At 40.7% G+C, this 14,270-nt stretch overlaps 1 protein-coding gene across 7 annotated transcripts in view; it reads left to right on the top strand.

Moving 5' to 3' along the window:
• Positions 1 to 14,270, top strand: part of ST18 (ST18 C2H2C-type zinc finger transcription factor) — a 322,431-nt gene that overhangs the window by 172,777 nt on the left and 135,384 nt on the right. For all 7 annotated transcript variants that reach the window (XR_013277656.1, XM_077492678.1, XM_077492680.1 and 4 more), the window contains exon 5: positions 11,474 to 12,160. Coding sequence is in view for 6 of the 7 variants with exons in the window: in XM_077492678.1 (XP_077348804.1) it covers positions 11,474 to 12,160 (687 nt within the window). In the remaining variant the exon portion in view is untranslated. The remainder of the gene's footprint in view (positions 1 to 11,473; positions 12,161 to 14,270) is intronic.

Genomic DNA, 14,270 nt, shown 5'->3' with positions numbered 1-14,270 from the left:
TGCGTCCGCGGTAAAGCGTCGGGCATCGGCAGTAAAGCACCGCTATTTTTAGCTGCGTTTTACCATTGTTTTTGTGGCACTTTTCAGCCGCTAGCTCTTTTAGCCCCTGCTAATGTGCAAAAAATGGTCAAAAGTGCCCGCAAAGCGCTGCTGCAGAGGCGCTTTGCCGGCGCTGCATATTGATTTCAATGGTCAGGGGTGCTTTAGGAGCGGTGTATAAACTGCTCCTACAGCACCTCACAGATCCTGCTTGCAGGACTGGTTTTGGCGTCCTACCAGCGCACCGGCTTTCACACTGGAGTGAGAGGAGAGGCACTTTACAAGCACTTTGCAGGTGCTATTTTTTGCGATATAGCTCCTGTAAAGCTCCTCAGTGTAAAAAGGGTCTCAAAGGCAACGTAATTTCCTGTTCTGATCTACATGCCCCGATACTGACCACTCCCATTGGCAGGTCTGTACATCACTGTAGAAATGAGAGCGATCACATGACCTGCAGTTGTCAAATGGAAAAGTACTGTAAAGGCAAGATTGTTAAAAAAAACAAAGCTCACAGTCAATCTAGGCTCGACTTTATATGTTGAAACATGATTTTTGTTATTAGAAAGGCTTACCACTACTTTAGGCAAGCATCACATACTCACCTTTTTGGTTTGCTAACCTGCCAGGGGTGAAGAAAATACCTGATACTTCCAATTATGGAGGGGAATACAGAAATCTTCATATGACAGTGCTGGTGCGTGGTGATTGGCCCAGTGAAATCACATTTACTAATGACAAAATTTAAAGAACAGTTGCTCAAATGAAGGAGAAAATATATTATTTTAAGAGATGCGTATTTTGGATTTCTGAAGCCAAACATTTTTAATGCTAAGTCTGATTTTTAATATGACACTATTTGATACCCTTGTACTCCAAAAATAATACATACCAATCCTCTTCTTAAAGCAAAACTATACTCAACTCAATTCCAGTGACGTGCTGTCCCCGAGCTCCCCATCAGACTGCTGACACCTTTGGGTGGCCGGCTTCTGGCTCTTGATCATCAGTTGCTGTAATTTGCCAAGAGTTCAGTCAGATTCAACATTTTGAAATTTGTACAGTGAGCTGCTCATGCATGGCTCACTGTACAAAAGCAGATGGGCAGGTAAGTAACTTTAATGCAGAAGTGGCAAAGCATAAAAATGCTTCTGCATAAAAATTCCTGTCTGTTCATCCATTTTACATTTTTCACTAAAGTTCCATTTTAATAGCCCTGCAATCTTTTTTTCTGCCCCCTTGTAATGTCCGAACCTCTCCTTTTTCATGTTACTTCTGTTTCTCTACTACTTTACGAATCCCATAGTCCCTAGTAGAGATGGGCCAAACACCCCGTGGTTCGATTTGCGCCAGAACTCTCCAATATCGCGAAAGGTCATAGCCAAATAACGAACCCTATTGAAGTCTATGGGGCCCATAATGAAAAATCAAAAGAGCCTTGAGGGCTTAGATGCAAGTTAGTGGGCATACAAAGGATATGGGGTTCTGGGTATTAGCCTGTGGGACATGTATCAATGAAAAACAGTTTGTAATTATCATCATTTTTAAATGAGCAGTGATTTACTGATTTGTAGCCTCCCTGGCGGTATGATTGTGTCAGATTTTTTAATCTGAAAATAGTACATTGTTTTGCATAGAAATTTGACGTTTTATATTGTACGCCTGTAATTATTAGGAATAACTCACTTAAATCTATCCAAAGAAGAGTCTAGTAGACATCCCAGGTATGATAAAGTTTGAAACACGAAATCATAAATTATAATATAATAAATAACTATAAATAATTATAAAAAATAATAATATAATAATAATAAAATTAATTTCCCCATGATTCACTATTGCTCAATTCTGCAAACCACTTTTGACTTAAGGGACACTTTTTTGGTTGCCATGTACAATCTCAAGTTTCCAGGCAAAAAGAACAGTATATATAATATAAAAGTGCATGCAGGGCACTGGACAAAGCATTAGGGATAAAAGGGAGGTGAAATGATTTGTGTACTGTATGTGTTATATTGTGTATACTTTTTGAATTTTCCGCCGGGCTCCCCCCCATGTATTGCGACACTACCAGGGAACAGAGCCCAGAACACAGGACATCGGGTGGTTGAACTGGCGGAGGACACAGCGGGGGAACATTGCAGGATCCTGGTGACAAGGTAAGTATGCTGCACCAGGATTCTGCAAGGCAATCCCAAATGTGGCTCGGGTTGCCACTAATGGTAGTAAAATGTAACCCTGAGCCACACTTGAGAATACCACCAGTAGGGTTTAAGTGAAACAATAAAAATGGAAAATTCCTTTAAATATAGTGTCTGGGGGGTCCCTGTAGTCTACCTGTAAAGTAGCACATCTGTGCTATGTATAGAACCTGCATCAGAATCAAGTAATGGCTGTGTATTGTCAAGGAACAAGTGGCTGCGCTATGTTCAAATAACTCACCTGACTCCTGCAGGCATGATGCTGTGGACAAGGAGACAAAATAACGCTGATGCCCCCCTTATAGTGGCATGGGGATGTCTGCTTATCCTTGTTGGCCCCCCAGACATGATGGGGTGGCTTATTACCCAAATGTAATAGAGAAGGGGAAATGTGTACTTGGATGCACTTTAATCAATGGAATGTGGTGTTTGGTGCACTTTACCTTGAGTACTTACTACACAAACTCCACTGACACACTACAATATACTGCTGTAAAAGTGCACTAACGCACTTCCATATACTTCCATAAAAGTGCACTAATGCACTTCAATATACTTTAGTAATAGTGTACTAACACACTTCAATATACTGCAGTAAAAGTGCGCTAACACACTTCAATATACTACAGTAAAACGTACACTAATGCGCTACAATATACTGCAGTAAATGTGCACTAATGCACTTCAATATACTGCAGTTAAAGTGCGCTAAAGCATGTCAATTTACTGCTGTAAACATGCACTAACGCACCTCAATATACTGCAGTAAACCTGCCCTGAAACACTAAACTGACACTATAGTAAAAATGAATGGTCACACTACATTCACACTGCACTATCACCAGATTCACACTAAACTGACACTAAAGTAAAAAAGGAAGGTCACACTCGCGCACGCAGCACTATCACCTTATTAACACTATACTTGCACTCTACACTCACAATAGAATCAGAGTAGCACACTATAGCACAATAACTCGCTAGTAGCAATGAACAGAGCTCTGTTCTATCTATCTCCACACCAATATCACACTGCAAATGGCTGCAAATTCATGCTTGAGCCAAACCATTTGCCCAACACTAGTCCCTAGTCTACCTTGGGAGTGAGCAAGAGAAGGTGGCTATGTTCCTACATATAATGGGACCATGGACAACTAATGTAACCACCCTCTAACACATGGGTGCTTAACCTGTGGCCCTCCAGCTGTTATGGAACTACAAATTCCATGAGGCATTGCAAAGCTGATGGTTACAAGCATGACTCCCACAAGCAGAAGCATGATGGGAATTGTAGTTTGACAACAGCTGGAGGGCCACAGGTTGAGCACCCATGCAGGAACTCAGATCACAGCAACAAAATAAAAGAAAAAGGTATTTAGGAATTAGGAGATTTGGGGTTGTTAAGAGCAATAGAATGTACTTTTGAGAGTTAAGAATACATACTTAAGTAGATTTAACTATGGCATTGAAGTGGACTTCTTTTCATACAAGGAGCAAGTTTTTTTCTTATGTTTTTATATGACTTTATAAGGTAGTTGTGGTAAGAGAACTCACTTATCATGTTTCTGCTGAGTATATCATTGGTCCACAACTAGATGAGAGCGATGTGAGCAGTCATTTATTTACTCTGCTTAGTTCAACTCTCTAAATAGGCTCTACATTAGCATTCCAAATAAAATGTAATTCATTGATGCCATAATATGTCAGCAAAGTATTGAAATTATAAATTATGTATATATGTCAAACTGTTCTTTCCATTAATTATTTTATTATGAAAAATAAATGCATTTCTAATGTGGGAAGCTAAATGTATAATTGTAAAAATAGAGTCAAGTCTAATGGTAAGCCACAATTTTCTAACCAAAGGGAAACGATAAAGTAAAAAAAAAAAAAGCCCTACTTGTTATCCCTTATTTTATCTGCATGCCAAATTCTGTATTCAGCTTACAAGGGTTGGAACACAGCAGGAATCCTTTAAAAGTGAGAACTGTAAGGTTTGGGTAAAACTGCTCTTTGCAGAATTCAAATCATCACTCACTGTATGAATCCTATTCTTTTAAATATAATTAATAAATATTTTTTTCTTTTAACACATAACAAACAGTTGAACCGAACATTAGGTAAGTTGGAAACGTCCCAAAATGCTAACAGTTTGGCAACAGAAAAGTGAAATGCATTGGGCCGCACATGTGCATATCTACCCCCTGTAATCTGCACTTAATAGGAATATTTTAAACTATGTAACTAAGCAACAGAGGTAATTGTTGCTTTCCAGAGCTTTTGTTAGGCACTTTAACACAGCCCAAATATGCATAATTAGGCATAATGTCTATAAATCATTATTGTACACATGTGGGTAGTTAAGTGGATTGAGAGAATAGTTCAATGAATTGAGCATATTCACAGAAAATGCTTTTTATTTGTTTTCTCCAGTTCATAATACTTTCAAATTATCATAACCCTTTACACCATCTCTCAATAGCTTGCAGTGTTATTGAGAAAAACTTCATTTGCATTTTAGACTATGTTTAATTTATTATTTAAAACTGGAGTTTGTTGGATGTGAAATCTAGAGATGATAGGCCATTGTGCTGAATGATATGCGGCTCTTTATGCAGTCTATTTTCTAGGATGCAAAATGTTAAATTTTTTTTTTTTTGATTTAGAGTGAATAGATCCAAACAAAAGAACGCCATCTATAATCAAAGTTATTAAAAGGGCTAGTGTTGTGACTTCTTCCAAAAATGCTTTTAGTTACTATGACAATATTTACTTGATCCTGGCAGTTCACTGTTGATTTTAGGGGGATAATTACAAGAAAGATACATAATGTAGACTTTTTTTTTGTGAGTGCCCTTGTCTGCAGAGCTGTTTATAAGGATTGCAGTGGAGCATAAAAGCGGTATTGTCTGCTATCATTATACCCTCTCATCCGGGTTGCTACAACCTGCTGCTTTTCTCCATTTTTTTTCCCAGTTCATATTGTCATTTTGACAGAAACATGATAATTAACACAGATAGAGATATTTATTAAAGTTTCCTCGCCGCAGAACTTTAGCAGAAATCTAATGAAAACAAAGGTCTATGAAATAGCACGGCTCATTGAAAGACTTTGCAGTAAGTGATGGGATTTTATGTTGTTAATTTAATGCTGTTTTTCTCCCCAGCCACTTTGCAAACAAAGCTGTTTCATAGGGCTTGGTCCTGGTTGGGATATTAAATTGCATTAAGAAACGGTAGAACATATTCTACCATGGGAGTATACAATTTGATATTGTTCCTTCCTTAGTAGTAAATCACAAAAAGGATAAGAGGTCCTTGGATAGTTATTGAAAACATGGGGGGTTACTTTTGACTGGCAATGGCCACAGGTGAGTGCCCTAAAATGTAAAGTCCAATTGAACCTTTAGTTTAAATCAGATTGATACATTCCAGGTGCATAAAAAGTTGCTAGTTTTTTGTTTTTTTTGAAAAGCAGAGAGAGCTTGAGTAGAAAAGTCTATCCACTGTCAGCAAGCTGTTTGAGTGTAAGCAGTGGTCACTCTGCAGAGTTACAGCATGACTCTGTTCAATATTAACCCCTTTACATAGTTAGTAAGGTTGAATAAAGACACCAGTCCATCCAGTTCAACCTGAGTGAGTGTCTTCAATTGTCCTCATCCCTGTACATTGCACACTCACATCAGTCCCTACCCTCAAGGAGCCCACAATACAAGGTCCCCATTCGTATACTAGGGCCAATTTGGGACTGAAGACAATTAACCTACCTGCATGTCTTTGGAGTGTGGGAGGAAACCCACACAGGCACAGGGAGAACATGCAAACTACAGGCAGGTAGTATCGTGGTTGGGATTCAAACCAGCGACCCTTTTTACTGCTAGGTGAGAGTGCTAACCACTATACCACTGTGCCACCCTTTAACGTTCTGCTCCACTGTTTGGTAGCACACATTTTGAGTCACGCTAACTCATTGAAAAATGTGGACTTTAACCACTTTCAGACCGGACCAATTTGCTGGTCAAAGACCAGACCACTTTTTGCGATTCAGCACTGCGTCACTTTAACTGACAACTGCGCGGTTGTGCGATGTGGCTCCCAAACAAAATTGACGTCCTTTTTTTCCCACAAATAGAGCTTTCTTTTGGTGGTATTTGATCACCCCTGTGGTTTTTATTTTTTGCGCTATAAACAAAAATAGAGCGACAATTTTGAAAAAAACGCATTATTTTTTACTTTTTGTTATAATAAATATCCCCCAAAAATATATAAAAAAAACATTTTTTTCCCTCAGTTTAGGCCGATACGTATTCTTCTACATATTTTTGGTAAAAAAAAACGCAATAAGCGATTATTGATTGGTTTGGGCAAAAGTTATAGCGTTTACAAAATAGGGATAGTTTTATAGCATTTTTATTAATCATTTTTTTATTATTTTTTTTTTTACTAGTAATGGCGGCGATCAGCGATTTTTATTGTGACTGCGACATTGTGGAGGACCCATCGGACATTTTTGACACATTTTTGGGACCATTGTCATTTATACAGTAATCACTGCTATATAAATGCAGTGATTCCTGTGTAAATGACACTGGCAGTGAAGGGGTTAACCAGTGGGTGGCAGTGTAGGGGTTAAGTGTTCCTAGGGGCGTGTTACTAACTGTGGGGGGGTTGGGCTTTCATTTAGTGAACACTGATCTCTGCTCCAATCACATGGAGCAGAGATCAGCGTCACTAGTTGCTAGGCAGAATGGAGAAATGTTGTTTACAACGGCACTTCTCCATTCGGTCGCTCCGTGAGACGATCGCGGGGATGCCCGCTGCGATCGAGTCCGCGGGTCTCGCGACCGGACTCACGGGGGTCCCGACTAGCACGGGAGCGTGCCGCCGCCGGCGCGCTCCCGATGGCAGGGCGGCAAATTTAAAGGGACGTACATGTACGCCCATTTGCCTGCCCGTGATATCTCTGTAACGGCAGCAGCTGCTGCCACAACTGAGATATCCCTCTTTACAGGAGGCGATCCTGTGTGCGATAATGGTGGTCTCTGCGGCGAGTTCGCCGTGAGATCACCGTTATCGGCGGCGGGAGAGGTGCCACCCCCCTCCTGCTGCTCTCCTGCGCCCTCCGCCACTTAGCAGAGCCATCGTAGCGGCAGAGGCGATCGGGTCCTGCACACTGCTGGGTATGAAGACGAGTGAGGCTAAGATGGTGCCCACTCGTATTTATACCATAGGAGGGTGGAAGCGACGTCAAAGCGTCACTTCCACCCATACCTCTTAAAGGAACATTTTGTTCAATGTCATTTTTTTAAATTACATTTTTTTTAATTTCTTTTTATTGCATTTAAGTCCAAATATGAGATTGGAGGACTTTTTGACCCCAGATCTTATATTTAAGAGGACCTGACATGCTTTTTTTCTATTACAAGGGATGTTTACATTCCTTGTAATAGGAATAAAAGTGACCCAATTATATTTATTTTTTAAAACAGTGTAAAAATAAATAAAATCAAGTAAAATAAATAAGAATTTTTTTTTAAAACACCCCTGTCCCGACGAGCTTGCGCGCAGAAGCGAACGCATACGTGAGTAGCGCCCGCATATGAAAACGGTGTTCAAACCACACATGTGAGGTATCGCCGCAATCGGTAGAGCGAGAGCAATAATTCTAGCCCTAGACTTGTAACTCAAAACATGCAACCTGTAGAATTTTTTTAAATGTCGCTTATGGAGATTTTTTGGGGTAAAAGTTTGACGCCATTCCATGAGCGGGTGCAATTTTGAAGCATGACATGTTGGGTATCAATTTTCTCGGCATAACATTATCTTTCACAATATAAAAAAAATTGGGCTAACTTTACTGTTGTCCTATTTTTTTATTCAAAAAAGTAAATTTTTTCCAAAAAAAGTGCGCTTGTAAGACCGCTGCGCAAATACGGTGTGCAAAAAAGTATTGCAATGACCGCCATTTTATTCTCTAGGGTGTTAGAAAAAAAAAAACAATATATAATGTTTGGGGGTTCTAAGTAATTTTCTATAAAAAAAAAACTGTTTTAAACATGTAAACACCTAGTCTGAAAAAGAGGCCTGGTCCTTAAGTGGTTAAATGGCTCATTAAAGTCAGTCACTGTTTATTTGCAGACGAGAAGGCAGCCATCCTCAAAGGGTGTCCATAACCTCAGTATACAAGCAAAAAAAAAACAACAGGAATGGGAGGTTTTGGAGTTCTATCACATAAATATATGTTGGTTTTTTAAAACGTACTGGTTTGTAGGTTCATAAAGAGGTGATGTCCATCAAAGGTTAAAAAATCCTGGAGTGTGTTGGTGATAGGGTGCAGGCTCCACTGGCAGTCCTTTTGCTGTAAGGATGTTAGTCCTGGTTGTTTTAGCAGCTAGTTGTGCATGGTGTGGGAAGCTCCACGCTAACCATCCTGGAATGCGGAAGCGGAAGTGGCGTCAGCAGTGCTCAGCAAGCATCCAGACACAGAGTGTAGAACGTACAGGCTACGCACTCGGGGCTCACAGTTCCTTCTAGAGGCCAGTACGTTCTACACACTGTGTCTGGATGTGTCTGCATCCCTTTGTTTGTGAGAATGACATTTGCCAAAAATCTGATGTGTATCATCAGATTTTATGTGATCAGATCTGATGTGATCAGATTTGATGTGTATCTAAGTGCAGACTTCTGGGAAAATCAGTAAGCCAGTCACACAAGCATGAAATTACATTTTCAGTGGGCATTTGGTACACCATCTTTGTACAGAACACATCCGGGTAGCCATATTGCATTGCATTTTACTGAAAATGACAGAGCTGCAGATGGAAAAGGAGGTCATTTTTAATAACATTCTATTAAAAAATTATTTCAGCCGCAATTGTATACGCTATATTGTTTCTTTTTTTTTCTAACTTTTTCTTACGCGCATGGTTTACGTCTTCAAGCTGGCACCTCCCAGCCCTTTAAGAAGTTTAGGATACCAGGAGGTTCTGTGGGGCTTAAGGTCACGTGATCCTAAAACTCCCAATCACAAGTAGTGAACAGGAGGTTTCGGTTAGGGGACGGTAACTGTGTCGGGAGCTCACAGTGCACGTTTTCGGCACACTGTATTGACCACAATTCAAGAAAATATGCAGCTTCTGTGTGCCAAGGACCAGGTGCCAAGAGGCCTCATATTTGCAATGGCCCAGCGTCAAGTGGTTAAAGAAATACAAGGGATGGCAATTCCTATCCTTCCAGAAATGCTGGTTGCTTGCCAGTCACAATAATTCCCTGCCTTCAGTCCTTTCTGAGTCACCGATCAGGAACAAGAGTTAGTGGTGTAGAAAAATACAGTTATAGGCTCATAATCAGAGTCGGGGAATTGCTTTTACAGAAGGAGAGTTCAGAAAAGTCAGATTTGTATTTTCCTCAGCAGTTTTTTTTTTTTTTTTACGGTCCAAAACCTCTTTATTAGCTTTAGATGGTGTAAAGAATGGTTAAAATTACATTTAGGTTTTTGATTTTTGTCTGTCTCCCATTGGGGATATTTCTCTTTATTTCCTAAAAGGTAAAGAAGAAAAATTACTTCACTTGATCCCTATAGACTACACAGTAAATACTGTTAAAAGTGTGAAATATATTAGAGAAAGTTTTGTTCAAAGATAAAAACATTACTTCAAAATGAGAGCTGAAAGGTGGTATCCAAATGTCCCCAACATGTTTCATGGGGCAATATGTTTCATCAGGAGAGTGAAGGAGTTGAAGAGGTGATCATCTAGAGCGGAGATCTCCAAACTAAGGCCACCCAGCTGTTGCAGAACTACACATCCCACAAGGCATTGCAACACTCTGACATTCATTAACATGATTAAGCATTATGGGAATTGTAGTTCTTAAATAACTGGAGTTGGAGGGCCATAATTTGGAGTCCCCTGATCTAGAGATATGATCACCTCTTCAATTCCTCCATTCTGCTGTTGAAGCAGCTTGCCCCATGAAACATGTTGAAGAAATTTGGACTTGAGCTTCATGATATGATCTAACTAGTTAATATAGTTGTATATGACTGAATAAGGGGGATCTATTCATCTAAGAGATAATTTCTTGTGTTTGGTTTTATATCACATACTTTATCATCAAACAAACCTTTCTCAAAAAAAAATGTTCAATTATAACAGTATGTGCTGTGTAGTCTATGGGCACATATAAAGTCCAACCAGTTTTTCTTTTGTACTTCCTATTTAATCTTGGATGTGGTACACTCGTTTTCTTTACTACCTACCAGGCTCATTAATTTCATATATCACTTTTAAAAGTAGGAGAAATCCTCTCTTAGACAGTTGTCACCCTGACAAACACCCTATTTAAATAATTCCCTCTGTTCTGGTGACAACTGTAAAGCAATCCATAGATGATGCAATTGTCTTTCCTGCAACCAAAGCTTCCTTCCCGCAGTGATCATTGTGTTCTGAAAGCGGGGAGCTTTCCCTGCCGGCAGAACACAATGATCACTGCTAGCCGCTACAGTCACAGGCGGTAACCACGTGCAAAAAATATGACGGGTTGATTGCACTGAAGTTGATCAAACAGACCGCCCATAGATGGATTCATTCTTGGCTGGTCCGTGGTGAACTGGCCGAGATTCAATCAATCTATTACTGGCTTAACTTTTTACCTAATTTTCAGTTCTAATGACAATGATCAATAGTACAAATAGAGAGCATGAATTTTCCCAGGCAGCAATAAAAACATTTTTCAAGGTATGGATGTGAGGCAATAAAATGTATCAAGAAACAGGGAGTTATATGTGAAACTCATTGATGCTTTGGCAGCTTACACATATTGAGGGGCATTGAAGAGCAAACTGGGAGGAATTCAAACATTTAAAACAATGTGAGGAGCACACCGATTGTTAAATTATCCAGAAAAATAAATTTATTTGTCCATATTTAAAATTAAGTGTTACTAAATCCAATACATTTTAGGGGTCGTGAAAATCCCATTATGAAACCTTTAGAAGCTATGTCCAACTGAATGGTGGGACTCTTTAAGAAATTAGGAGGGTTCAGGAATTAAATTAAATGAAAGGTTCCCATGGTTATCCATTCTATCAAGAACCAAAAAACATTTTGCCTTTAGACACACTTTAACTGAGGACTGTCGGAAGACGCTGAGCTATACTATATATATATATATATATATATATATATATATAAAATATTGGAGAGGTTTTAATGCTTGTCTTTTGTTTTGTATAGGTACAATTATTGTGCAGTCAACTGGTGTGACTACCCATACAACCGAGGCAAAGACCTGTTATCAGAATCTTATCACTGACCCATCATTGCTGGGCAGGACAGTAAAAGAGACCCTGACAGATAACCATACAGGAAGTGTTATTAAATCAGCTAAAACTAATATAGAAAGTCATGAAGAAAGTTATGGAATGCAGTTATCCAAGCAAAATGATTCACCACCATTTTCACCTGAAGACAATAACGGCAGCATTGACATATCTGAAAATGGGTGGGACAGTTCTTCCAGTTACTCGGAGCTCAATGCACAGGACCATGCAAGGGACACGTTCAGTCATGTCAATAAGCACAAGGGAGAAATGAACATTAAACATGAGAAACTATCAGAAACTGAAAGCAACTCATCAATAGATATATCAGAGCCTGACATCACCAGTCACCAGCAGATCACCAAGAGTGACGACGATGATAAATGCCTCTCGATTATTACAGAAGAGTCTGTGGATTTGGATAAAACAAAAGGAAACTTGAGTCTGCTTGAGCAAGCAATAACTATAGAAGCAGAACAAGGACACATGTTTCACAGCACTTACAAAGAACTGGACATGTTTCTCCTGGAGCATCTAGCAAGAGAAAGAAGACAGACAAAAGTTATTGATGTAGCAGGGCGACAAATATATTGCAACAAAAGTAAGAGAATCTAACAGGGTGTAGTGTTTAAACATCAGAGAACACAAATGGTGTTTCTGATAAAACATCATAAGAGTAAACTTGGTTGTCGTGTACATACTATATTTGGCTAGTTACTATTTACTAACAACGTATCTAATTTTATTTTATTTTTTTATAGTATGGCAGGGTTTCAAATGTGAAAATGAGTGCCAGTGGATCTACTACCTGGTTCATCATAGCAGAGTTTAATGAATGTGCTAGGATTTTAGCAGTGCAAATCCACCTTTCCTGTTAAAGGGTACCTCTTTAATTCAGTTTCGACGGGCCATTTTGCCCTTCTAGCCAGTACACAATCAATAAACAGTCTCTGTTTTAAAACAAGTGTATCTGAGTTGCCCTTAGCAACTATTTCTATTTATAATACTCAAGATTTGTGTTTCAAACATTGCCAATAACACATACCTGTGCCAAGGCTATGCATAATAAAGTATTTCCATGTTCTGAACAATTAGTAAAAAGCCGTTTAAACAAGTCCAAATTGACCTATTAAGCTATAGGCATTGTGAGCAAATTTGTCTTTAGAGTTCACAGCAGAGACACTGAATTCTAAGCTGTTTTTATGGACAGCAGATTTTAGCAGCCCTCTAATTTACCCATTCATCTATAAACTATGTATAATTAGTGGCTGTTAGAATGGAATTTTAAACACAGAGCTGGGAGCAGGGGCGTATTTAGAGCATTTGGAACCTGGGGCAGATCCTATGTCTGCCCCCCCCATTTTAAAATGTAATAACACCCAACTGTGCCCCCCTTTATACCTCTGCACCGCCCCAATATCTCTTTGTCACTACTGTGTACCCCCTCTCCACAACTGCACCTCTGGATCCCTTTACATTACACAGCCCCCTGCACCTCTGGGCCCCTTTACACTACAAAGGTCTGGACCCCTGTACATTACACAGCCCCTCCACAGCTCGGGACCCCTGTACATTACACAGCCCCCACAGCTCTGGGCTCCTTTACACTACACAGGTCTGGACCCCTGTACATTACACATCCCTCACACCTTTGGGCCCCTTTACACTACACAGCTCTGGACCCCTGTACATTACACAGCCCCCACAGCTCTGGACCCCTGTACATTACACAGCCCCCTGCAGCTCTGGGCCCCTTTACACTACACAGGTCTGGACTCCTGTACATTACACAGCCCCTCCACAGCTCTGGAACCCTGTACATTACACAGCCCCCACAGCTCTGGATCCCTATACATTACACAGACCCTGCCCAGCTCAGGACCCCTGTAAATTACCCAGCCCCTCCACAGCTCTGGACCCCTGTACATTACACAGCCTCCCACAGCTCTGGTCCCCTGCATATTACACATTGCCTCCCAGTTCTGGACCCCTGCATATTACACATTGCCCCCAGCTCTGAACCCCTGCATATTGCACGTTGCCCCCCCCCAGCTCTGGACAGCTGCACATTAGACGTTGCCCCCCAGCTCTGGACCCCTGCACATTACGCATTGCCCCCCCATCTCTGTACCCCTGAACATTACACATTCCTACCTTACTAGGACATGCATGCAGAGCTGCAGACACAGCAGTGCTGAACAGAGGGTGGGAACTGCCGGAGTTAATTTTTCATATAAACAAGTTAGGGCCACCTAGAAACTAATCACCTGCTGGTTAATTTGAAAAGTTAAGTCCAGCAGTTGCCGTCCTCTATTCAGCGCTGCTCACTCTCTCCCCTGCTGTGAGTGGCAGAGTGAATCTGGCGGTCGGCCCTGGGTGTCAGTCCCCCGGGTACGGTGCACACTAGGGCACTCTGTCACAGCTCACCTCTCACTGCCCTGGCTGTCATAGCCCCGCTGCCTGTGCCTGGTGCCCCGCTGTCACCGCTTCACTCAAAGGGGGCACCGGGCTGACACCCCCCAATGTGTGGCACCTGGGGTGGACCGCCCTCCCCCCTCCTCCCCCATTGGTACTGAAATTGATATTTTGATGATAGGCAACTCCTATCCTCATATTGATTAGTGGTTCCAAATTAATAACTACTGCAGTAGGGAACAGACACAACTACTCTACTACAGACACTCTAAAATCGCTTACATTATTCCCATTTG

Source organism: Lithobates pipiens, unplaced genomic scaffold (assembly GCF_037356315.1).
Source record: "Lithobates pipiens isolate NorthernLeopardFrog02 unplaced genomic scaffold, aLitPip1_a1.2 Scaffold_19, whole genome shotgun sequence".
Taxonomy (NCBI): domain Eukaryota; kingdom Metazoa; phylum Chordata; class Amphibia; order Anura; family Ranidae; genus Lithobates; species Lithobates pipiens.
Note: the sequence above shows the minus strand (reverse complement) of the source record. Positions and strands in the feature narration are given on the sequence as shown.